Consider the following 26,420-nt stretch of genomic DNA (forward strand, 5'->3'; position numbering starts at 1 on the left):
TATTGTGCCGTAAATTGAGTTTAGTTGCTAGGAAATGCATACTACAGGTCTGGGTGTCAGAAAGCCCTCCAGAATATTGGCACTGGCGTAATCAAGTGCATCAATTAATGGCTTGGGAAGCGCGGGAAGCAAGAGGATCCTGCAAACGTAAAAAGCGCTTCCTTAACACTTGGGGCCCCCTTTTGGGGACTCTCACTCAGAAAGGTAGAAGCCACATTCTTAATTCGATGTGAACTAGTTAAATACTGGCACATGAAATAACCACAACCATACTCACATAACATTATACAGCTGTCTTCCACGATAAGTAAGATAGGATAAATTAAAGGGTTAGGGAGGGGGGGGAGGGAGGGGGGGGGGGAAATAACTTGTTAACTGTTTAAGGATGGAATATACCTGAGGAATTTTATTGCAGGAAATCACATGCTTTAGAGAATTATAGATGACCTGTGGTGCAGTTATACTAAGAATATTGTTATGATAAAACTGGTGGGAGGGGGGGGTAAATAAACAACAACAAGGCACTGGTGGGAGGAGGAGGTAAAAATGTAAAATGTTTGATGACAGTGAGTAGAGAGGTTTACTGGTTATGTAATCACCATGCATGTTGCAATATTGTATTGAGGCTACTGTATTGAAGTGGCTTTGTTTTTCTTGACTTGTCATCAATAAAAACCGTTGAAATATAAAATATGCCTTAAAAAAGCATGCATAAATTCCAGTTATTGCCTCTTAGTGATGTCGATTGGGTTGTTATCGGCCAGTTGTCATCACTGATTGGCTCCGTTACTCAATTGTATCTGCGAAAGGGCTGCTACTCTGTACATTTATGTGCACAAGTGGCACATAAATGCGGGCGCCCTGTTATGGAAATGCCCTTCATATGCTTAGCTGTAACAGGTCTCTAAAGCCGTTGACTGTTTCAAAGCCTGGACTGACAGCTGCTATTATAATAAATAGCTTTCTGTTCAGTAATCACAGTTCAGCTTTACACCTCTCAGGCTACAGAGGGGTAGGTTTTCAAAGCGTAAGCTAAGCTGTAAAGTTAACTGGTTCATTATGCCAAGATATCTGGATATTCAGATGCAGCTCTAGTTGAACTTTAATCTAAAAGCATAAAAATCATTTGCGTATGGCGCTTTCTTCAGTGAATAATACACTAAATAGCTACATTTAAAATGCTGCCGATATCACATGACCCAAACCCTTTTTTATCCAACCAAATCTGTGTTCAAGGTGATTTTATATAGACTGATTGTCAGTTTGTTTATTTATTTCAAGAGTCTTGATATACCACCAATCACATCAATTTGGTGCTGCTAAGCAACTTACAATAAATACGAGAGAAGTGAGAGAGTTGGAGAGAATTTTTTGTTTTGTTTGTTTAGAATTTTCAAGATACATTTCAAACAAAATAAAGAAAATGGAACAATTCAGATCCTTAAAAACATACTATTTAGAAGGCAAACAAAGGGGTTAATGGATTTGATATACCGCCTTTCTGTGAGTACAACCAAAGCGGTTTACATTTACTATATGCAGGTACTTTTACTGTCTCTAGTGGGCTCACAATCCTAACCCCCCTGTTTACAAAGCCGCACAACAATGCTAATACAGCCCATTCAAAGTGAATGGGCTGTATTGGCATTACCACACTAGCTGCCACTAGTGTGGCTTTGTAAAAAAGGGGGTTAAGTTTGTAGTTGGGGCAATGGAGGGTTAAGTGACTTGCCCAGGGTCACAAGGAGCTGCTGTGGGAATCAAACCCACTTCCCCGGGTTCTCAACCCACTGCTCTAACCATTAGGCTACTCACTGAAAGTTCAACAAGCCCATGTCCGGAGGAGATATCTGGAATTTATATAACAAAAAAGAAAATACAAACGGGAAAAAGAGAGAGGGCACTGCTTTCCATCTTATACAACACATTTCTTTTTCCCCATACTTCTGTAACATCACAATTCAATGACTCTTTTGGTCATCAAGAAATTTCTTAAGTTACATAGGGTCCACCCAGGGGATATATGTAATTTATATAATAAAGAAGAAAATACAAAGGGAAAAAAAGAGAGAGGAACTGCCTTCCGTCTTATAAAGCACATCTCTCAGAGGACAAGGATATATAATCTCACATGGGTGACATCATCCACGAAGCTCAGTGTGGACTACCAAGTGCACTGTAACTTTACATTTTTGAGGCAGTGCCCCCATGTGCATTCGCAGGTGCCCTCCCTCCTGACACTTGAGCTCGGGAGCAACAGCTTATTTTCGAAAGTGATCGCCGGCCATTTCCCAACATAAATTGGGAGATGGCCAGCGATTTCGGAAACGCGGCGAAATTGGTATAATGGAAAGCGGCATTTTTGACAGCATCGCCGCTTTCCCGTTGCTTCGCCGCACGAAAGTTCAAGGGGGCGTTCGGTAGATTAATGAAGGCGAGACATGGGCGGGAATGGGCGTGGCTACCAGATGGCCGGCTTTCGCCAATAATGGAAAAAAAAAGTGGCGTTAAGCAGTATTTCACCGGCTTTGCTTGGTCCTTTTATTTTCACGACCAAGCCTCAAAAAGGTGTCCCAACTGACCAAATGACCACTGGAGGGAATCGGGGATGACCTCCCCATACTCCCCCAGTGGTCACCAACCCCCTTCCAAACTAAAAAAATAAAACTAAAAACCTTTTTTGCCAGCCTGTATGCCAGCCTCAAGTGCCGTACCCACCTCCATGACAGCAGAATGTGTTGTATCCTCCGACAGCCTTTCCCTGGTTGCGGGTGAGTGTGACACCTTTTCTGTTAGGTGCCCTGCAGAGTCACATTACCAATGCATTGTGTTGGGTGTAGGGTACTGGGCTCTACTCCCATGGTGCTTTTCCCCCCTGCCAACCAGGTCAGAATGTGCCCTGTTTTGTTTCCTGTTGTAGTCCATGCGGTAGTGGCCATTTTTGTAAGCCAGTTTTAGTTCCCTTTCCTGTGTTACCCACGTTAGAGAACGTAGTTATTACCTTGCATGGTGCTGAAAGAGGGCATTGTACACCATTGTGCCAGCTCTGACCTACTGCTAATCTTAGTACCAGGGGACTCTTTGCCAGTGGGGCACAACCTCTGATCTGCAGTTAACTGTGAGTAAACGTGCTTATTTCAAGAAAGGACTTTTTCAGAGAGATTAGTCTTCAGGTGTGAACTGGTGTGCCAAAGTTATACAGCAGCAATAAGTCCTAGAAGCTGTATGCAGGTCCCTGGAGCAATTTTAATGGGTGCAGTACATTTGTGGGTAGTGGGTTTGGGGGGGGGGGGGTTGGGGGGCTCAGCTCCCAAAGGGAGCTATGCACGAGGCAGCTTTTCTGAAGTCCACCGCTTTGACCCCTAGGGTGGCTGGTTGGTGTCCTGGCATGTCAGGGGGGCCAGTGCACTAAAAATGCTGGCTCCTCCCACGGCCAAATGCCTTGAATTTGGCCGGGATTTGAGATGGCCGACATAACTTTCCATTATCTCTAAAAAAACGAAGCAAGCCATCTCAAACCCCAGCCAAATCCAAGGCATTTGGCTGGCTGGAACCGTATTGTCGAAACAAAAGATGGCTGCCCATCTTTTTTGAAAATATGGGTCTAGCCAGCTGTTTGCGGCGCCGCCAAAATACATCGCCGGTCATGTATTTCGCCTGCGCCGTTCGATTGTGCCCCTCTATGTTACCCACAACTGTACACCACTACCATAACCCTTATGGCTGAAGAGGGGGCACCTAGATGTGGGTACAGTGGGTTTTGAAGGGCTCACATTTACCACCACAAGTGTAACAGGTGGTGGGGATGGGCCTGGGTCCGCCTGCCTGAAGTGCAGTGCACCCACTAAAACTGCTCCAGGGACCTGCACACTGCTGTGATGGACCTGTGTATGACATTTGAGGCTGGCAAAAAATATTTTAAAAGATAGTTTTTGAGGGTGGGAGGGGGTTAGTGACCACTGGGGGAGTAAGGGGAGGTCATCCCCGATTCTCTCCAGTGGTCATCTGGTCAGTTCAGGCACCTTTTGGTGGCTTGGTCGTAAGAAAAAACAGGACCAGGTAAAGTCGTCCAAGTGCTTGTCAGGGACGCCCTTTTTTTTTCATTATGGGTCAAGGACGCCCATGTGTTAGGCATGCCCAAGTCCCGCATTCGCTACGCCTCTGACACGCCCCTGTGAACTGTGGTCATCCCCGCTACAGAAAGCAGTTGGGGGCGCCCAAAATCGGCTTTTGATTATGCCGATTTGGGCAGCCCTGTGACAAGGATGCCCATCTTCTGATTTGTGTCGAAAGATGGGCGTCCTTCTCTTTCGAAAATGAGCCTGTAACAATACCTCCTGAAATGTTTTATATAATTCTACGGTAAACCCATCCATACACCGGAGTTTTTCCATGCTGTAGTAGTGTCAAAGCCTCCAAACTCTCATCTGTTTCTAGCGGTCTGTCTAGAAACTGTTTATCACCCTCATTAAGAATAGGAGACATAGGTTTGATCTTCAGAAAAGTGCTGGGGGGCTGTTGCACCTAAGTTGTAGGTCTGAGACATAGTGGCAGTTAGGAGACAGGATTTGACATTGCACGAAATTACAATAAATTGATTTTCTGCATTCTGTGTCCTGCATATTTGCACAAGTTTGTCACTTGGACTTTTCAGTGAACACTCAAGCATAGAAAAACTGTGGAGTTTTTTTCAGGCAAGATGATGGTATACTGAGCCCACGCCTTATAGCTGAAAGTATTGGCTTGGCTGGGTGGTATTACTGAGGCCTTTTTTCTCCACTAGTTGGTGACTGGGTACCGCTTGAGAGTCTGACTCTCAAGCATTTATAAATAGTAGTGCATTTACAGCCTTGTAGCTGTAAGATTGGATATTCTTTAATATAAGCCATACATTGATGAAAATATGACAGTTATAACCTTTTTATTTACTTTAAGAACTTTTGTTGCTGTGGGATTTATGATTTATTTAGTTTTTGATTATCCCATGTGCCATAATTTGTCTTTGCAGAGTTCTTTCAGTTATAGATGTCTGCTTCTTTGATGTACACTTACTTTCTAGGTACACAGATCTTATGTATGCCTGCATTTACAACCATAGCCATTTTGCTAGCTTTCAATGTTATAGTGTTAAATAGCCACAGTATAATCAGTAAAATAATAATTTGCATACGTTATATGCATGATATAATGCAGTGATCTGTTCTTGATGTACGTGTTCCTCTTGTTTCAGTGCTTCACTGTGACCACTTTCTCCAGTTGCTTATGACTGATGATGTTGAAACCGGAACTACAGTTATGTCTGTGTTACAGAACATTTTAAGAGTTAACAGGTTGGTTGATTGATTAACTCAAGTTGATGATCTGAGTGGAGCGGTCATGGAAAGAGAGCATGTGAGGAAATACTAGGGAGAGTAGATCACTGGACCAGCAGAGCTCTTGGTGTCCAAAACTGACAATCCAGGAACAGATACAGAGGGTGGTGGTAAGAGCAAGGGAAGATGGCTAGAGGTCGTATGTAGTGGCACAGTGAGAACTGTGAAGATGGACTGAGATATAGATATATATACCGACATTTAGTGACCAGACTCTAGGAGCACATATACGAGGTTCAGAGGGAGGCCCAATCTAGTGTTGCTGCAGAAGAGTAGTAATACTGCATACTACCATGCATGATATATGAGCTTGTTTTCAAGGTCAGGTTTTCAGTTCCCTGGGCTGGCTGGAGATGCAGCAGAGGCAGTGTTGGATTTTAAAATAAGTTACCTACAAGTATAGTAGCTATAATTTGCTGCCTTTTCCTGTCCTACCTCCAGAGGACTTACAGTCTAAGTTTGTACTTGAGGCAGTGAAGAGTGACATGTCTTCCCACTGTCACAAGGTGCATAAGTGGGAGAAGCATGGTTTGAACCATGGTTTCCATGGTTCTCAGCCTGCAGCTCTAAACTCTAGGCCACTTCACTTCTGACAAAGTTTAGGTCATTTTTGGAAGGGTTACATAGCATGTGTATGTAAATTCTCTCCCCATATAACTAGTGTTTTTAGACAGCTGCTGTTTACACATTTAGATACACAGCATGCACAGTTTTAAAGGGGACCTGTTGTGTTGTGGTGTGGTTTGCACAGATTTTCTGATTTTTATAACCATCTGCTCTGAGGTAGGCGTAAATGTTAGCTAACTGCTTATCCAGACCTGCAGTTTGCACCAGTGATTGAAAGGACAATTGTGCTAGCATCTCTGGTGTTTAAACTCACCTAAAAAAAATCAAAAACAAGAAAAAATCACTCCACTCCTTAATTGGCTCTTCCTTGATGCCCAGTTTTGTAAAAACGGCACTTCTCATAAGTTCTAAAATCCATACTTACACATTCTGAATCCCAGGTGATACTACTTTTGTAGTTAAGATGTTTCTTTCTAAAATGGCTATTTCCACTACTACAATCTGCATGTATGTTACAAAACACTTTACTGTCAGCGAGCTGTTCTCAGATTCAGTCAATAACATCAGAAATACATCTGTCCTATTAAGGGAGAACATTTTTTTGAATGTTGAAATGCAGGGCCGCCAAGAGACTGAGCCAGGCCTGGGCAGGGTCGCCACTGCCCCCCCCCCCCAGGACCGCTGTTGCCAGGCCCCCCCCCCCCCCCAGGACAATCATGCAGCCAGACTACAAAAAGTGGGAGGGATGGAGCCCAAATTGGGGGGGGGAGCACATTTTGCCCCACATCTCTCCCCCCCCCCCCCCCCCGCCTCAACTCCACATACCTTGGCTTGCGGGGGTCCTCATGCCCCGCCAGCAGAAGCCTTCCTCCAGTGCTGTACTCCGCCACATGTCCTGCCCTGCTTTTCCCCTCACGTCACGCATGCCACCCTCCAATCTTCAGGTACTAAGGACGATTTTAACAGGTTACATATTACTAACAGCAGATCAGCAATTTCATGCTTGAGTTCTTTTACCTTTGGATGTATGCCATCTGGTCCAGGTAATTTACTACTCTTTAATTTGTCAATTTGGCTCAGTACATCTTCCAGGTTCACCGAAATTTCATTCAGTTCCTCTGCATTATTACCCTTAAAAACCAATTCCGGTACAGGCAGAGATGTTACATCTTCTTCTGTAAAGATAGAAACAAAAAAATTCATTCAGCTTTTCCAGTGTGGCCTTGACCTCCCTGAGTGCCCCTTTTGCTCCTTCGTGATCTAACGGTCCAGTCCCACAGATTCCCTCACAGGCTTTCTGCTTTGTACCTGAAGAAGTTGTTACTGTGAGTTTTAGCCTCTGCAGCAAGTTTCTCTTCATATTCTCTTTTAGCCTTCTTTATTAATACTTTGTATCTGACTTGCCAGTGCTTATGTTGCTTCTTATTTTCTTCATTTTGGTCCTTTTTCCATTCTTTGAAGGACAATCTTTTGGCTGTAATGGCCTCTTTTATTTCACCTTTTAACCATGCTGGCTGAAGTTTTCTGTTCTTTCCACCTTTGCAAATATGTGGAATGCATCTGGACTGGGCTTCCAAGATGGTATTTTTGAGTAACGTCCATGCCTGATTTAGTGTCCTAGCCTTTGCAGCCAATCCTGGTCCTCATTTTATTATAGTCACCCTTTCAAAAATTAAATACAGCTACAGTAGATTTCCTTTGCGGGTTCATCCAAGATAGTAGCTCAAACTTGATAATGTTATGATCACCATTTCCCAGGGGACCCAACACTGCCATCTCTCGCACTATCTCTGGCACTCCCTGATGTAACATTTATCCAGTCAATATTGGAGTAATTGAAATCACCCATTATTATAGCGTTGCCCAATTTACCAGCTTTCCTAATCTCTGTAAATATTTCTTCATCCGTCTGTTCGTTCTGTCCCAGCGGATAGTAATACAGCCCTACAAGAATACTCCTTCCCTTCACACATGGAATTTCTATCTATAGTGATTCCACGATGCTATCTGTGTCATGTGAAATGTTTATTTTATTTGACTCAATTCCCTGTTTAATATATAGCGCACCCCCCTCCAATTTGATCCTCTCTGTCATTGCGATACAATTTGTACCCTGTTAACACATTGCCCCAATGATTGTCCTCTTTCCACCAAGTCTCTGAGATGCCTATTATATCTATATATTCTAACTCTCCCATCATATTTTTTAGGCTTACAGCATTTGTCTACAGGCACTTCAAATTGTGTTTTTTTTTTCTTTTGATCTACAAGCTGCTTAGAAGTTGAAGGGGATAATGTGCATCCTTTATCCTGCTCTCTCATTGAGCACACCTGGCTTACTTTCAGCATTGTTGAAACGTCTCTACTGGGATTCCCTAAATGCCATGTTTCAATAGTATCCTTCAAGGATACTCCACACCGAACCATGCGCTCCTGGGCGACTGTCGGCTCCCCCCCCCCCCCCCCCCCCATTCTAGTTTAAAAGCTGTTCTATCTCCTTTTTAAAGTGCCAGCAGCCTGGTTCCATCCCGGTTAAGGTGCAGCCCATCCTTTCGGAACAGTCTCCCCCTTTCCCAGAATGTCGCCCAGTTCCTAAAAAATCTAAATCCCTCATCCCTGTACCATCGTCTCAATCACGCATTGAGACTTCGGAGCGCTGCCTGCCTTTTGGGTCCTGCGCGTGGAACGGGGAGCATCTCTGAAAATGTGACCCTGGAGGATCTGGACTTCAGCTTTCTACCTAAGAGCCTAAATTTGGCTTCCAGAACTTGCCTCCCACATTTTCCTATGTCATTGGTAACTACGTACCAAGACAGCCGGCTCCTCCCCAGCACTATCTAAGATTTGTGTAGGTGAAGCGTGAGATCCGCCACCATTGCACCAGGCAGAAGGTCACCAGGCGATCCTCACGTCCACCAGCCACCCATCTATCTATATGCCTAATGATTGAATCGCCAACTACAACAGCTGTCCTAACCCTTCCCTCCTGGGCAGAAGTTCTTGGAGACATATCCTCGGTGCGAGAGGATAGTACATCCCCTCGTGGGCATGTCCTGGCTACAGGAGTACTCCCTACTTCACCAGGGTGATTCTCTCCTAGGAGACCTCCCTTCTCCAAGGCAGCACAGGGGCTGCCAGACTGGAGGTGGGACTTCTCTACAACATCCCTGTAAGTCTCCTCTATGTGCCTCTCTGTCTCCCTCAGCTGCACAAAGTCTGCTACTATAGCCTTACGAGAACAGACCCGTTCTCTGAGAGCTAGGAGCTCTTTGCATCAGGCACACACATGACCACTCACCAACTGGGAGATAATCATACATGGTGACACTCAGTGCAAAAGGCTGGATAGCACCCTTCTCGCTGCTGACTCCATCTTAGTTTTTTTGAGTTTTTCAATAATTTAAAACTTGCTACAGTATTAAGGGTGTTAGCCTAATATAAAAATGTCTTTTAGTTTATATATTATATTGTATAATTTATTTAGTGTTTCCTTCTTAGATGGTAATGAAATGTAATTAAAACTCTGTAAGAACACTCCTCCCTTGTTGTCCTAATCACAATAACTGACTATAAATGAAGAGTTGTGCCAGGGGTGGGCAGGTGTTTGGGAGGGAGGTCGGGGTGAGGTCTAAACTGGGTCCTGCAGTGCCTGCTAGAGGCTATCTGTTAATGATGTGGTACAAAGTTCAAGTTTTAAAACTAGGGGGAAAGGAGAATGGAGATTAGTTGATAAAGTTTGCTTTTTTATATTTTTATTCTGCCTATCACTAACCTACAATTCTTTAAGTTCCCAAAGCACAAGGAAAAATAATGTTCATGTGTATTTGGCACGTAAATTTTAGCACTCACTTTATAGTGTTGCCCCCATACATGTTAATTCTATATATAGTGCTCAAAATTGCATGCGCGGATCCGAAAAGGGGGGGGGTGCAGGCATGGGAGGGGCATGGCCGTATCAGGGGCATTCCTGGAATTTGCACGCAGTGTTTACAGAATAAGGGCGATCTGTGCCTAAGTTAGGTGTGAGAATTTGCACCAGGTTTTAGTTGGTGTAATCCTTGCATCCAAAATTGGGCATGGATCCCAGCCCCAAGCGCTATTCTGTAAATGGTACCCAACTCTGAGTGCCATTTATAGAATAGCACTTAGCGCTGATTTTTATCAGTGCCAATTTTTGACACCATATACAGAATTCAGTTCTTTGTGTCTAAATTTGGTACTGTAAATTGAATTACAAACTTTTTTTATTTTCTTTACTTTTGCTAGCACAGTGTTACCTCAAATGGATGAGAACATCCTTCACTGCATCCTGGATGAACTTGTTTATAAACTTTCATCTGCAACAAATCCTGTGATAGGAAATGCTGCTACAAAATCATTGCTTCTAATGGTGGAGTCCCATCAGCCACTAGCGCAACTGCTGATCATGCGGTACAGAGGTATACCTTGATGGTTTGTTCCCACAAACGTTAGACAGCTTATAAGAATGCTAGAACAGCCTTCAAAGGAGTAGGAAAAGGCCAGCGCCAATGGTTATTGATTGGTAAAAATCTGTTTTTCTTGCTACAGTGGTCTACAAAAAAATTAAAGTTTCTTCTTTCATAACAGCCATTATTTCACAACTTCATATTAACTATTTATTCTGGATAAAATAAAAACTATCAACTTTCTTTGAAATTTTTCCATTTTCAGGTGCATTTCACTCAGGCTGTAATGTCTATTCAGAGGTCAGGCTGCATGCACAAACAAACCCATATATATATAGATAAAGCTGAAGCAAGAACAGGAAGAAGCAGAGTGGGAGGGAACAAACTGAAGGTAAATAGGCTCAGCTGTGGTATGAAGTGAGTAACACGAACATGCCAATCTCTGTGGTGCAAATACAGAAGAAAACCCATGGTGGGGATTTTGTCCCTGCTGGCAGAAGAGGAAGAGAATTCTGCAGCGCTAAAGTTAACAGGATGCTGACAGAGATCCAGACCCCACTGGCAGAAGAACAGGAGGCTCCTGCAGCAGTGGTGGAGCCATCCAAGCCCAGTGAATGTGATAGGAAGTTTGTGTAAGGTAGTAGGGAAAGGAAGTGGAGGAGTGGCCTAGTGGTTAGGGTGGTGGACTTTGGTCCTGGGGAACTGAGGAACTGAGTTCGATTCCTGGCACAGGCAGCTCCTTGTGACTCTGGGCACGTCACTTAACCCTCCATTGCCTGCCGCATTGAGCCTGCCATTAGCGGGAAAAGTGCGGGGTACAAATGTAACAAAAAAAAAAAAGTGAGTACAATGTGGAGAGGAGCAAGAGATGAAGGAAGAAAAAGTGTTGAGGAAAATTGGGTGCAAAAAAGATGCCAGATAACATCCCAAGTGGACAGTTCAAGTTGAAAGTGTGCACCACCCACCCACTCATCATATACACACATTCACCCTCACCCATGCACCACACTAACACCACCCTCTAAAAACACACCCATGCAGCCTACTTATGTGTTAAAGCGTGGTAAGGTTAATTGTCACAAAATAGAACTTCTTGCAATTTGTAAAGAAGCAGCAAAGTATTTAACACCTTGTACCATTCTGTCACCCTACCATCAAACCTCAGCAAATGGTACACCAAAAATGTGACATATTCGAATGCTTTAATTTTTTTATTAGTATTATCTAATACTAGGAAAAAATGCCCGTTTCTGAGGGCAATGAAACGGGCGCTAGCCCCCTCCCTCCGTCCCTCCGAGCTACTTGCCTTGTTAGTTCGCTGTGGCGTTTCGGTTTCGGGCCTCGAGTGTCATAACTCCGCCCTCGACGTCATGACGTTTTGACGCGAGGGCGGTGCAGACACTCCAGGGCACACCGGATATCTTGGGCGCCTCAACTTCCGTAGAGGCTTCAGAACGTTGGGGTTGCCTTTTATATAGAGAGATAATAATTTGCTCTTGCAACGTTCCAATGTCTCTGGCTGCATTTGTAACCATCTTCTGACGTCACTCTCCCACAGTAGAACCCTACATGCCTGATGTCAGGAGATGGTACAATTCCAAGACAGGAGGCAGGAAGCGCGCGACCAAACAAAACATGACAGGCCTGAGACGTGGGAGCACGAAACGCGTTAGCCGCTACAGCACTCGAGTTTCAGCCCACAATCGCGACTGACAGCTGAACTGCTTCAGGCTGTCTTTGCTTTGGCTTCAATTTCAGCTGATCCTCTGGTCCCGCCCTCATTTCCTGTTTCCGGAAGGGCGGGACCACAGGAACAGCTGAAACTGAAGCCAAACCAAGGCACTCCCAAGCGGCGTCCATCCGTGCTCCCCTTCACTCTTGGCAGCACAGCAGCAGCAGGTACAAACATTTAACAACAGGCAGCAATAACGAAGGGGAGGGCCTGCACCACACGTCCTGCTTGCAGTCCGAGGACACAGAGACCAACAGTGGGTGCATGGGACGAGAGAGGGGGGGTAGGGGGTCCAGGGACGAGGGGGGAAGGGGTCCTGAGACCAGAGAGATAGGGAGGGGGTCCTGAGACCAGACAGGTGGGGGTCTTGAGACCAGAGAGGTGGGGAGGGGGGTTCTGAGACCAGACAGATGGGGGTGGAGGGGGTCCTGAGACCAGACAGGTGGGGGAGGAAGGGGGTCCTGAGACCATAAAGGGGGGGAAGGGGGTCCTGAGAGAGGGGGGAGGGGCACACACTCACTCTGTCTCTCACATACACTCTCTCTGACAGTCACACACACGCACTGTCTCTCTCTGTCTCACTGATACTCTCACACACACACTTTCTCACACACACACACTCTGTCACACACACACACAGTCTCTCTCTGTCTCACACACACTCTCACACAAACATATACACTCTGTGTCTCACACACTCTCTCTCTCTCTGTCACACAAACACACACACACACTGTCACTCTCTGTCTCACTAATACTCTCTCACACACACACACTTTCTCTCACACACATACAGTCTCCCTCACATACACACTCTGAGGAAAACCTTGCTAGCGCCCGTTTCATTTGTGTCAGAAACGGGCCTGCTTTACTAGTTATTTAATAAAATATTTCCTCATTTTTCTTGTCATATTCCCTTTGTGTGTGGAGTTTTCTGTGGAAACCCCGTAGCCCTTGACTTTTTCTGCTGAATTATTTACAAGTGTATTTCCACATTCCACCAGTAGGGGGTTTGTTACAATAAGGTCTTAAAAGATAACTTTCATATGTACATACCCTGTCTTCATGCTTGACAAAAAATGCCTATGTGCAGTGCTTCTGAGCACACACTGTACAACTTTTTCTACCCTCCTTTTTATTCATTTCTAGCATGTCCAATTTTAGCTGCTGTTTTCAGTGAGGTTCATTCTAAGTTGGACCAAGGCTATGTTTCTCTGGCCATCTCCCTAGATCTCTCAGCCACCTTTGATCTCCTCGATCATTCTTTACTTATTTCCTGAAACCTTTTGCTCAGTGTGCTGCTGCAGCTAGGAAAGCGAATAGAATGTTGGGTATTATTAGGAAAGGTATGGAATACAGGTGTGAGGATGTTATAATGCCATTCTATCACTCCATGGTGCGACCACACCTTGAGTATTGTGTTCAATTCTGGTCGCTGCATCTCAAGAAAGATATAGTAGAATTGTAAAAGGTGCAGCGAAGGGCGACTAAAATGATAGCGGGGATGGGACGACTTCCCTATGAAGAAAGACTAAGGAGGCTATGGCTTTTCAGCTTGGAGAAGAGATGGCTGAAGGGAGACATGATAGAAGTATATAGAATAATGAGTGGAGTGGAACAGGTGGATGTGAAGCGTCTGTTCACGCTTTCCAAAAATACTAGGACTAGCGGGCATGCGATGAAACTACAGTGTAGAAAATTTAAAACAAATCGGAGAAAATGTTTCTTCACTCAACGCATAATTAAACTCTGGAATTTGTTGCCAGACAACATGGTGAAGGCGGTTAGCTTGGCAGAGTTTAAAAAGGGGTTAGACGGTTTCCTAAAGGACAAGTCCATAAACCACTACTAAATGGACTTGGGAAAAATCCACAATTCCAGGAATAACATGTATAGAATGTTTGTACGTTTGGGAAGCTTGCCAGGTGCCCTTGGCCTGGATTGGCCGCTGTCGTGGACAGGATGCTGGGCTCGATGGACCCTTGGTCTTTTCCCAGTGTGGCATTACTTATGTACTTTTGTACTCTTCACTAGGTTTTTCTGGTACAGTTTTACAGTGGTTCAAATCTTTTTTGGAAGGCAGAACCTGTCAGGTAATTACACTGTTATTCAAATCGGGGTTCAAACTCCTTCAGTTTGGGGTTCCCCAGGGATTCATTTTATCTCCAGTTCTCTGTAATTTCTTCATGAGTCCTTTAGCAACAATTATTCAGGAGTCTACCTTGTCTTTCTTCTTCTATGCAGGTGACATACTGCTACTTCACCTCACTAACCCTTTTAATCCGGATGACATACTGCTACTTCACCTCACTAACCCTTTTAATCTAGATATTTCACTTTTGCAATCATGCATTACAACTGTTGCATGCTGGCTAGATGAACGTCTCCTTGTCCTCAATCATGAGAAAACTATAGCTTGTTGGCTTACTGGTGGTTTTCCTTGTCCTACTTTCCATCTTTCTATTCTTGGCACTACGATATCCCTGGTCAACCTTTTTCAGTATCTGGGAGTTATTTTATTTATTTGTTACATTTGTACCCCACATTTTCCCACCTATTTGCAGGCTCAACGTGGCTTACACAGTACCATAAAGGCATACGCCAAGTCCGGTTGAGAACAAATACAAGGGTATGTTGTAATCAAATAAGGTAGGTGCGTTTCAGGCACCATGAAGGTTGAAGGGAGGGAAGGTTGTAAATCGTCCAGTACAATCATTGGTTTTGCTGTGTTGCTGGATGTAGGGATTTTACATTGGATCGGTGGGGTAAGTCTTTTTGAAGAGGTTGTTTTTTAATGATTTCCTTATTTTGGACTCTCAACTCTCCTTTAGGCCACAGGTAGCCTCTGTTTGTAAATCTGGTTTTTACATCCTCTGACAACTTCATGCAATTTGATTTTTTGATCAGGGTTTCTTTCATTCGCTTCTTCTCTCACTCCTTATGTCCTGAGTGACTATTGCAATATTGGTGTAACAAAAACTACCTTGAAAAGATTTCAGACCTTACAGAATACCTCCATTTGTTTATTTTGCCATGCATGGGCCTCTGCCCTTGTCACCCAACTCCTCAAGCAGTATCACTAGCTTCTGATTGAGTTTTGTGTTAAGTTTAAACTTTTACTTCTCACCTTTAAGGCTTTCAGATTATGTACCCCCAAGTGTTTGAATTCCTTAACTATTCCCTATATCCCAGCCCACTTGTTGAGATCATTAAATAACCATCTTCTGGTGTTACCTGGTCCCAAACATGCTCAATATGAATCTACATGTCACTCTGTGTTCTTTTTCACTTCTTCCCTGTGGAATAATTTACCCCTAACAATCTGTGGTGAGTTGTCTGTTCTATGTTTTAAATCACAAATCAGGACATGGCTCTTTGAGCATACCTACCCTACTTTCTAGATCTTGGGTGTGGGTCATATTGGCCTCTGCACCTCTGTTCGTTTTGTATGACATTTTGTGCCTGGATGGTCTTGGATGAGTGCCTTTTCTGTCTATAATATGGAGTTCCTTTCTTCTGTGTTATTTTAACCTATAAATCATCTAGCCCTGCCAGTCAGATTTGTGCGGTATAGAAAGTTCCAAATAAATAAAATAAATAAATGTTTGGTTTCTTTCCAAGTGACTTCCTCTGTTCCCTTAGGCCATTTCTGGTAGTTGGCCATTTGAAGTCATGGTCCTTGAATTTGCAGTGTTGCCAGACAAACTTCATATCATAAAGATGGTTATGATCCAGTAATGGTTTTCTTAAACCTCAATTTCTGTGCGTTCAGCAGGATAAAGTACCAAAGTAGATGGCTATTAAGAACTAGAAAACCATGACGTATTCAACATCTTATGATAAGATATAGACTTTGGTAGCACTATCTCACAATGTCATACTGACATACTGATGGAGGAATTTCCTACAGTTGTCTTCAGTGGACAGGATGCTGGGCTCGATGGACCCTTGGTCTTTTCCCAGTGTGGCATTACTTATGTACTTATGAACTAAGTCTGGCAGAGACATCAAACACTTTTCCTATGTGATTCTTTATTTTGTGGAATTGGATTGGAGTGGAGGAGTAGCCTAGTGGTTAGTGCAGCAGACTTTGATCCTGGGGAATTGGGTTCAATTCCCACTGCAGCTCCTTGTGACTCTGGGCAAGTCACTTAACCCTCCGTTGCCCCAGGTACAAATAAGTACCTGTATTTACTATGTAAACCACTTTGAATGTAGTTGCAAAAACCACAGAAAGGTGGTATATCAAGTCCCCTTCCCTTTCCTACAGGATTTGGCTATTTGAACAAGCTCATTTGAGTTAGTATCTGCCTATCTGTCCTGTAGTCCATTTTTGAGGCTTGGGGTGGTGGTTGGTTGGAAGTTTGGGGGGGGGGTTACTGCCTTTATTCTGGGGGGGGCATGTTTGGGGAAGATTTCTTGGGTTGGGAAGTGGGTCGTTGAGATGAGGAAAGGAAATCAGATTAAGAAAAGGAAAATAAATTGTTGTCAAGAGATGTTTTATGATGGCTTTTAACTGATGTGATTTGCCTTGGATAATCAACAGAAAATCTGGAATAAATATGGAGAAATAGAAGACTATTATTTTTTTTTCACAGCAAGCAGCAATGGGCATATATTTCCGGGCACCGTGACATAATAGCTTGAACAAAATAGCCCCTGACAAAATAGCCGCTGTAAGAAAATAGCCCTTCACAAAAATATCGTAAAATTCTGTCTCCCTCCCTTTGGGGGGTCCAGCATCTCTTCTCCACCCCCCCCACCCCCTCTGTTCCCCACTCCCTTATCTGAGCTCTTCCTTCAACTCCTTCTCCAGTGCAGTATCTTTCTCTTCCCACCCCTGTGTTCTGTCATCTCTGTCCCACTATCCCGGTCCCTTCATTCTGGCATCTCTCTCCCTTCCTCCCCTTCCCATGGGGCCACCGGCAGCGTCAACAAGCTGAAAAGTTGTGTCAGATGAGGTGGGATACAACTGAGGGAATGGTTCCGGGGTCTGACACAAGCAGCTTGTTGTCCTTGCTGATGCTGCTGGTAGTCCACAGGAACGTTGGAGGATCGCTAAGGGGAAGTGCAAGAGATATACCGGTCTGCGCAGGGCAGGCAGGAGGAAGAGGGAGACATTCTGGACAATAGGCATTAAAACTGTTGTGGCAAAGGGGAGATATACCTTGGCTCAAAGTAGTAGTGGGACTTTGAAAGACATACATTTGCAGGAGCAAAACAGGTAAATTGGAGGCAGGCCCTTTTGTCAAGGGGCTCATTTGTCGGAGGCCAAATTATGGGCAGGCTTTTTTATCAGGGGCTGATTTGTTGGGGGTTATTTTGTCAGGGGCGTTTTTGTCTGGATTTGTAAGGGCTATTCTGTGTTTGAGCCTTTTTGTCGGGGCTATTTTGACCAGATACCATATTTCCATGTTTTCATCTTCTTATATCACTTACTGCACCAGTGTAAGTCCTTCCTGTGCATGCGATTCATATATTCCTTCTCCCAATCTGAACACTGCAATATTTTTTCCTACATTTCATAGTGGGATTTTGGTACTGGCATTTTGTTGCTTTTTTTTACTAAACTGATTCACCAGGCAGGTTAAGTTTGCGAGAACAACCTGTCAAACATAATTCATGTGTTAAAATGCACTTTTTCACTTGATTCACAATGCTGATGATACACAGAACTGAGCCTTTTCCCCTGTTCTAAGGAGCCCAGAACAATAAAACTGCCTAATGATTGAAAATCCCAGGAGTGATCCACAGACACGGGGCTTCTTTTATGCCAGGGCTTCCTAAACAGGTAGCTGTTTTTAGGCTATCCACAGTGAATATTCATGAAAGAAATGTGCATATACACCTTTCCTCATAAACCCAATTATAGTCCTGACCCTGCTACCAGGAGGGAAATGCCTTTTCTCCTACAGGCTCACTGTTCAATCAAGAATAGTGCTACTAAGCACCGCTTCACACTCGGATCACCACCTGGAATCATTCTCCTCACTGTTGTTCAAAGTACTAGGCCAAAGTACTTAAGTAAAAGTAAAAATGAATGTATATTTTAAAACTTAAGTAAAAGGTACAGTGAAGAACATATTAAAAAATTTAAGTAAAAGCAAAAAAGTTATTGCCTAATATAATACTTTGAGTAAAAAGTAAAAGTACCCACAACTGCAATGAATGCAACTATTATTAACGTTTATACCCAACAACTTTATTGCTCTATAATTCTATCCACTTTGCTTTTAGTAAAACTAAATTTTTGAAAATGACTGTCATTTGCATGCAAATGTGCTTGTGAATCATTTATTCAAGCGCAGCTAAAAAGGTTCAACAACTACACTTCAGAAAGTGGATTGTTAATCTGATTAAAAAGTTCCTTCAAATCGGGCCAGACTGAAATGTTACTGATGTCTTCTGACTAGGTTCTAACAATTTTTTAAATCTGATTGCAAACTCTGTTTGAATATTTTTGAGAATTGATGCAAGAACCTCAAATGTGGTAGGGACATTTTGAGAATTAATGCAAGAACATCAAATGTGGTAAGACATATGTGTGATCACTAAGAATTGCAACCAGCTTCATCTCCACTTTAAAGTGACCCAACCCATCACTGTTCTGTTTGGCTGGAGGCCACTAACCAGTTCAAAAAAACACAGGCAGCTCCACTGTTCTTAAAGTATATTCACTGAACAGCAAAATTTAAGATGATATGATTCACTGTTTGTGTGACAAGGTTTGCAATAGCAAAATCCTGTTCCCAGTTTTGCTGTTACATTTGGTTTACTGAGGAATTGTCATTTACATCTCCCTTCCGCTTTTACATTTTACTTTTAACTGCAAGCATCAGATGTAACTGAGTAGTAAAGATTGGCAAAATTATTACTTTAGTAAAGGTAGCAAATGTTATCCTGTACTTCTTTACAAGTAAAAGTAACAAAACTTTTACTTAAGTACAATAACTAGTTATATTTCCTTACTTACTATACAACACTGATTCTCCTTCTGTTTGTATATTTTTAATACACAGTTATGAGCAAACAGTGTACCTTGGGTTTTCTCCATGTGGTAAATCGTTGTCAATTAGTACAGCTGTAGCTAGTATATATATAAAGATAGAAATATAGATACATACATAAATATAAATAATATTTTTTTTCTACAAAGATGAAAATATAAACTTGTTTACTAGAGTTGCATTGATTGGGGATCAGACTGCTCCTTGCAAACTTCAGTGTGTTCTCACTGGCAATCATTTTCTGTATTTGGAAAAGGAGTATATCTCCAGGCTTTCATCCTGTGATTGTAGACTTGCCATATTTTTTTCTTGTTTTAAAGCAAATTTATTGCCAAGTTTGCCTCCATAGCATCACATTTTATGGACAAATCAGTTATTTAAATACTTGCAGTCTAGTTGTAACACTTTTATATTAAAGCACACAACTAGTACACTGCTCAAAGAAATGTAAACAATAAGAGGAGATACTTTTTTGCTTGAAGGTTTGGTAAGGATTTCTGTTTACTTTTGATGTGCTGCTATAGAATTAGCTAAAAGGACTTAGTCTGAGATTAGTGCACGCAAACCGCATGCTAAAAGATATTTTCATGGCAGATGGGAAGTGCTGGTGGACAGAGAGTGGGCACGCTAGCACTGATCAGTTAGCACGCTAACTGATTAGTGCATGATTATTGTGTGAGCCCTAACTGCCTACAAAATAGGTGTCCGTAAATGCTCACACATTAATTTGTTTTAATGGCCGCACGCTAATGGCAACATTAGTGCATGGCCATTCATTTATAAAAAAAATGGGAAATCAGCAATTTTACTGCTAAGGCCACGTTTTCCTGCACCTTTGTAAAAGGATCCTTTAATTATTTTGGCTATAGTTTTGCTAAAAAGCAGAACTGGAACATAATGACTGTTATTTTTGCATCCTTGTTCTTGGCCTGGAATTAATTCAGTAATGGCCTCTTTTATCAACGTGCGCTACAGTTCCCAGGCAGTAAAGCTGACAAAGCCCATTCAGTAGCCTTTGTCATCATTGCTGTGCGGGAACCGCTAGCGCGGCTTGATAAAAGGCCCTAAACAGTTGTAAGCATAACAAATAGAGTTGTTGGTTGTTGTTTTTTTTGTGATTGATATATTTTTCTTTCTCTTCAGGACTAAGAGCTCTGTTAAGTAAGCAATGGACTGGAAAAGGCTTTGGCAGAGAACTAGGTCGACTTCTGGACTTTCTATACTCGGGATCCTACCAACAAGTAGAAATGCAGGTACAGCTAAGCCAACTAATAGACTGTATGAAATACTTTTGAGTGGGTGTTTAGCGCTATTGAACCTGTATTACAAAAATACATTTATTAAAAGTTATTTCTTCCATAGTTTACTTTGTTTGCATGCATGTGCAGGGTCTCTCTTTCAGTCACAACCTGTAGAACTGGATGTTCTAAACCCTTTCTTTTTCTCACTAGTGCCAAACTGTATCAGTTGAAACATTTTACCTTGGCATATCCTGCTGCTCAGAACCAGATCACTGACTTAAAAATACCAGTTTGGTTTTGGCACTGTTATTAGCAGTATATGCTGTCTTCCATTAGACTAGCTTCACCTCCAGAAAATGGAATATGATAAGGTGGCAGGTATGCTTCAGAGCAAGTCTCAGTAAAAGGTGCATTTGTGAAGCCTTTGTGCTAGCCAGTCTGTCTTGGTGCCATCTTCAAATCAGCCTTTTGTCCTTTACAGAATAGAAAGTAAGGTGAAAAGCCAGACTGACTGCTGCACCCCATCGCTGCCTCCTGAGAGAGAGCAAGAGATATTGCTAGGAGAATACCCCTCCCTGAGAGAAAGATTGTTAGGAAAATCCCCTTTCTCTGAGACTAGGAGTGCACCCCCCTCCCCTCCCTGAGAGAGAGAGAGAGAGAGATTGCAAAAGCAAGAGATGAAAACCACAGGCAGTTAGAACAAGCAAATTGCGAAGAGATATGCATCACAGAGAGAAAGAAACTCTAACCTGTTTCACAGTGGCATAGCTAGGGGGGGCACAGGGGGAGCGGTCACTCCCCCAAACAGATTTTCAAAGAAAATGGCGCCTATGTGCCATCCTATAGGTTAAGCGCCTTTCCAGTCCCTGAAGAGGAACCGTGAGCTTGCTTCCTTTCCCTGACCTGCCCTTCACTTATTGGTTCACGCCACTTACTGCCTGTCTGCCTTCCCGATCCTGACTTGGCTGCGAAGTAACTAAAAGTAACAAAAGAAAGCCGTACGCAGGGTGATAGCTCTGTTGCACCACTGCCGGTTTCCTCCCCTTCCCTGACCTGCCCCTCGCTTATTGATTGGCGCCGCGACTGCCTGCCTGACTTGGCTGCAAAGTAAAAGTAACAAAATAAAGAAAGCCAGGCGCGGGGTCATAGCAGCAGCTCTATGTGCACTGCTGCCGGTTTCCCAGGACCTACTGCACAATTAATACATATACTGTATTCTTATATTATCAAATCACAGTAGGCTCAAGTTCCAAGCCTCATAATTAATTTCCCTCACTGACAAGAGCTGAAATATAAGGGGTCATGGATTTGATATACTACCTTTCTGTGGTACAATCAAAGTGGTTTACATTTATTATGTGCTGGTACTTTCCCTGTCCCTAATAGGCTCACAATGTGTTTTTGTAACTGGGGCAATGGAGAGTAAAGTGACTTGCCCAGAATAACAAGGCGCCACAGTGCGAATCTACTGTACCTGTTACTCCTAAATTCTGTGGCCTAATAAAGCTGAGCATAATCTACAAGATCAAAAGCAGATTACAACAAAATTAAAACTTTCTGTCTCATAGATTGAGCTGGGTAATACTCTGATTCATGAGGACCAGGTTAACTTAGTCACAGGAAGGAAAACATCAGCCAGTTTGGAAAAGGTTAAGAATCTCTGTGTCAAATGGAAAAATTCTCCCACTCTTGTTAATGGAAATGGTGGCCTTAATGAAAATGCTGATGCTACTGAAGCAGCTCTATCCACTATGTATGATGCCTCTTTGGGTAAGGAAGAGAGAGGAAGTGATGTGAAGAGGGATTGTTAGGGCATTCATATAGAAGTGTAGGAATGCTAGGATAGGGCATGCTAAGCTAATGATGGCTAGAGATAAAGGGGAGTTGGGGCTCCCTGATACAAGGACTGTGTTGTTCCCTGTTAGATTAGGGATTACTAGGAGATTAAGTCCCTGTAGAGTCACTTGGGGGAGTGACTAGGAGGGCCCTGGGTGGGAGGAAGCCCAGCCGAGGGGAGTAGTTTTGAAATAAAATACAGAGAGAGAGTTCCCTGGTGCTGAAGAGTGACTGTGGGGGGGAGGGGGCAAGGAGATTGGAAGGAAATAAAGGTGATAGTTTGCCCTTTAGTGGGGTCTTTGGCAGTGTTGCCAGGTGGGCGGTTTTACCGGCCAATTGGGCGGTTTTCCGCGACCCGCCGCGGGAAATTTTTGCCCGCGGCGGGTTGCGGTTTTTTGGGCTGGTTTTTGTTTTTCGGGCGGTTTTTTTAGGTGCCTTTTTCGGCCGCGGTGGGCGGGGTTAGTGACGTGGGAGGCGGGGTTAGTGACGTGGGAGGCGGGGTTAGTGACGTGGGAGGCGGGTTAGAGACGTGGGAGGCGGGGTTAGTGACGGGGAAGGCGGGGCCGATGACGGCAGGGGCGGGGTTGATGACGGCGGGGGCGGGGTGATGACGCGGGGGCGGGGGTGTCAGGGGCGGGGTTTGAGTTTGGGCGGGTTTTGGGCTGGATTTTGGGCTCCTTTAGGCTGGAAAAATATTTTCCACCTGGCAACCCTGGTCTTTGGTTACTTGATGGTCCCCTGCCACTGATCTGGAGGTGTAAATGGGAATCCAATTAAGAGAAATAAAATCACTGGCTGTAAAAGGGAGTTGTGGATCAGCAAAGCAGCAACTATGAAGGAGGAGAGCTACAGGTGGGCTCATTACATTTGATTGGTCCTTACTAAGGGGCCCTTTTACAAAGCAGCGGTAAGCCCAACGCGGGCTTACGCTCGCTAAAAAGAAAGACCTACCTTTTACCCGCTGTGATAAAAGGGGGCCTCGGTACACATCAAAAATGCACGCCAATGCCAGCACAGGCCCCCTTTTGCTGCAGCTTGGTAAAAGGGACCCTAAATGTGATATGCCAGATAACATCACACATTGTATGACCTGTTTAAAATAGATCCAATTCTGTGCAATTTAATTTATAAACCCTGTTCTTAACTTGGTTGTTCATAGAAATTACAACAAATTGGTGCAAAGAATTTTAAAGATGAATTGATAACAGAATTAACTGATACAAAATGATCATTACCACTTGCTTGAAGTACCTTTTGCATTATTAAATGGTACGTTGAGTATTTTTAAAGAGGTTGCAGATATTGACATGTACTATATGTTGCAACGCATTTCTTACTGGTTGGTTTCAGAGACTACATCAAGCAGCATGTTTAATTCAAGCAGTCTGGAAAGGATTTCAGACTAGGAACAGACTGAAGAAACTCCCAAAAGTTGTGACATCTTTGCAGAGAGGTTTTAGGTAACGTGATCCTATCTCTAACATTATGTTTAAATATTTTTATTGGTGCAAAAATAAACAAACACAATGTTGTCCTTGTAACAACGCTCCATACACCACTAAAGTCATGTTGGTAGAATACAACTCAGTACAAATACGTTTTTACTTCCCCCCCCCCCCCTCCTCTCCATCCCCTTGAACGACTCAACTCCCCCCACCCCCCCAGATCCCCTCCCCCCTATGTCGCACTTAAGAATTCAAAATTCTACTACGCGCTACTGCGGTCAATGAGTCCCAGAAGGGGGACCAGACTTGGCAAAGCCGGTCTCCTTGTGGCGAGGATAGGTCTTCCACTCCCCTGCGCTCCAAAGCGCCGAGGTGAATCATGTTGGATCGCCAGTGTTGCAGTGTGGGCGGATCTCCGGTTATCCACTGTTGAAGAATCGATTTCTTTCCAACCAAGATTGTTTTTTTCAAGAAGCATCTAAGGCCCCGAGGAGCAGATGGGGACACCCTGAACACCTCAAATAGCTGAGATGGAGTTGATCTCCAGACAACCCCCCAGAGCCCAGACACATGCCGACAAATCTGGCGCCAAAAACCAAGGATCCGCGGGCACCTCCAAAACATGTGACCTAGGTCAGCTGGGGATTGGGCACACTTCGTACACCTATCTTCCGTCCCCATGGATGCCCTATATGCTCTATGAGGTGAAATATACATCCGCATCAAAAATTTATAATGTGTTTCTTGCAACGTCACATTCTCCGTCAGTCTTTGGGTTCTCAAGAGACAGACCTTTACCGTTTCCATCTGGAGGTTTGTCGCTAGCTCTTTATTCCAGCAATTGGTTAATTTACCATATTCCACCTCGCCCAGATGCTCCCGCAGGGAAGCATGATAGTATTTGAGTGGGACCCTTAATTGTGCGTCTAACCCCAATATAGTGACTAATTGTTCCCACACCTGCGCTGTCATAGTGGGGGCCGGCAGGGATCTTAGATAATGGCGCAGTTGGAACATAGAAAAGAAATTTAGTCCCTTAGTCCCATACTCCAACTGCAGTTCCACCTGAGATTTTAGTGTGCCATCCTCATTATATAGCTGTTATAAATACTGTAAATTTTTTGTGCCCCACGTGGCAAAATCTGCCAAGGTGGAACCAGGCATGAAATCTCTGTTACCCTGGATTGGCAGCAACGGAGAGGATTCTGCGGATAGGCCATAAAAACTACAGACCCACCGCCATGCTTTCCTCATAGGCATAAGTATTGGTGCATAAGCCGGAGGTGTCCGCAGCTTCCTCGGCGCCACGTGCAACCAGGCACTAAAGTGCTCTGGGGCAAACAGTCTCGTCTCAGCCCCCGTGCATGAGAAGTAGGACGATCCCCGGAACCAATCCGTGAGGTGACGCATGTTGCTGGCAATTGAAAGGAGTCTGATACTCAACAGCCCCAACCCCCCCCCCCCCCCCCGATCTCGGTAAAAAGAGTTGAGACGCTCGCATTCGCAATTTCTTACCCTGCCATATGAACCTCGCTATCAACCGTGTCACCCATTGGTCGTCTTTCTGCGACACGCACAGCGGCACCATTTGTAGCACATAAGTCCACTTAGGCACCAATATCATGTTATAAAGTGCAATTCTTCCTGAGAGGGACAACGGAAGCAAGTGCCAACCCCGCAGTGCGTGCCGTGAACTTTGCCGAAGCGGTTAAATATTCACGTCATACAGATCAGATAAATCAGCAGGGATTAGTACTCCCAGATATTTTAAGGGCCCCCTAGACCACGTAGGGGAAACTCTCCCTCCCACGTCTCCCTAATCGAGCTCTGCACTGGAAACGCCACTGACTTCTGTAGATTAAGGGTAAACCCCGAAAAGAAGCTAAATTCTCCTATAGTATCCAGGAGGTGCGTCACTGACCGGCAGGGGCGAGTCAAGGTCAGCAAAATATCGTCTGCAAATGCCAAAGTTTTCACCGGAAGGGAGGGCATCTCAACTCCCGCAATCTCAGGGTCTCTTTGAATCGTGCGCAATAGAGGTTCCAGATAGAGCAAAAACAACAACGGTGAGAGTGGACACCCCTGCCTCGTCCCCCTCGCTATCGGGAACGTGGCGGAGCGAGTTCCATTTACTAATATAGCGGCCTGGGGGCGGAAATACAGGGCCGCAATCGCGTGCGCAAACCAGCCCTTTAAGCCCACGTAGTCGAGAACTCCAAACAAGTAATCCCAGGCTACTTTGTCAAATGCCTTTCCGGCGTCGAGGCTCACCAAAAGCAAGGGTTCTTGTGATAGTTGACTATAGGCCACAGCCATGCAAACTTTACGAACATTAATAGAGGAATGCCTGCCCCTCACGAATCCCACCTGTCCCTCTCCCACCAATGTGGTCATATGTGGACTTAGCCTCTCCGCTAACACCCTAGCTAAGATTTTGAGATCCACGTTAAAGAGAGAGAGATCGGTCTGTATGACTCCGGACGTTCTGGGTCTTTCCCCGGTTTCGGTATCAGTGTAATCCACGCCTCATTGGAGTTCCGCGGAAACCCACTTCCCTCCACCGAGGCGTCAAAAAGGGAAACCAGGGCGCCACATAGTTGTGGCAACATACACTGATAGTATTCTGTCGTGTACCCGTCTGGGCCCGGGGCCATACCCCTTTTCAGCGCTTTGACCACTTTCTGAATTTCCTTAGCTCTCAAAGGGGAGTTCAACTGATCTATTACCTCCGCTGTTAATCGTGGGATACCCGAGTCTTCTAAATAGTCTACCAAAGCGGGTCCACTCCGCTCG

The 26,420-nt window shown here is 44.2% G+C and overlaps 1 protein-coding gene across 4 annotated transcripts in view; it reads left to right on the top strand.

The window, feature by feature from the left end:
- The window catches only part of IQCB1 (IQ motif containing B1), a 105,671-nt gene that overhangs the window by 30,277 nt on the left and 48,974 nt on the right, over nt 1-26,420 (top strand). For all 4 annotated transcript variants that reach the window (XM_030209760.1, XM_030209761.1, XM_030209758.1 and 1 more), the window contains exons 6-9: nt 5,231-5,330; nt 10,206-10,378; nt 20,249-20,358; nt 23,533-23,642. In XM_030209760.1, the coding sequence (XP_030065620.1) occupies nt 5,231-5,330; nt 10,206-10,378; nt 20,249-20,358; nt 23,533-23,642 (493 nt within the window). The remainder of the gene's footprint in view (nt 1-5,230; nt 5,331-10,205; nt 10,379-20,248; nt 20,359-23,532; nt 23,643-26,420) is intronic.

This window comes from Microcaecilia unicolor, chromosome 7 (genome assembly GCF_901765095.1).
Source record: "Microcaecilia unicolor chromosome 7, aMicUni1.1, whole genome shotgun sequence".
Taxonomy (NCBI): domain Eukaryota; kingdom Metazoa; phylum Chordata; class Amphibia; order Gymnophiona; family Siphonopidae; genus Microcaecilia; species Microcaecilia unicolor.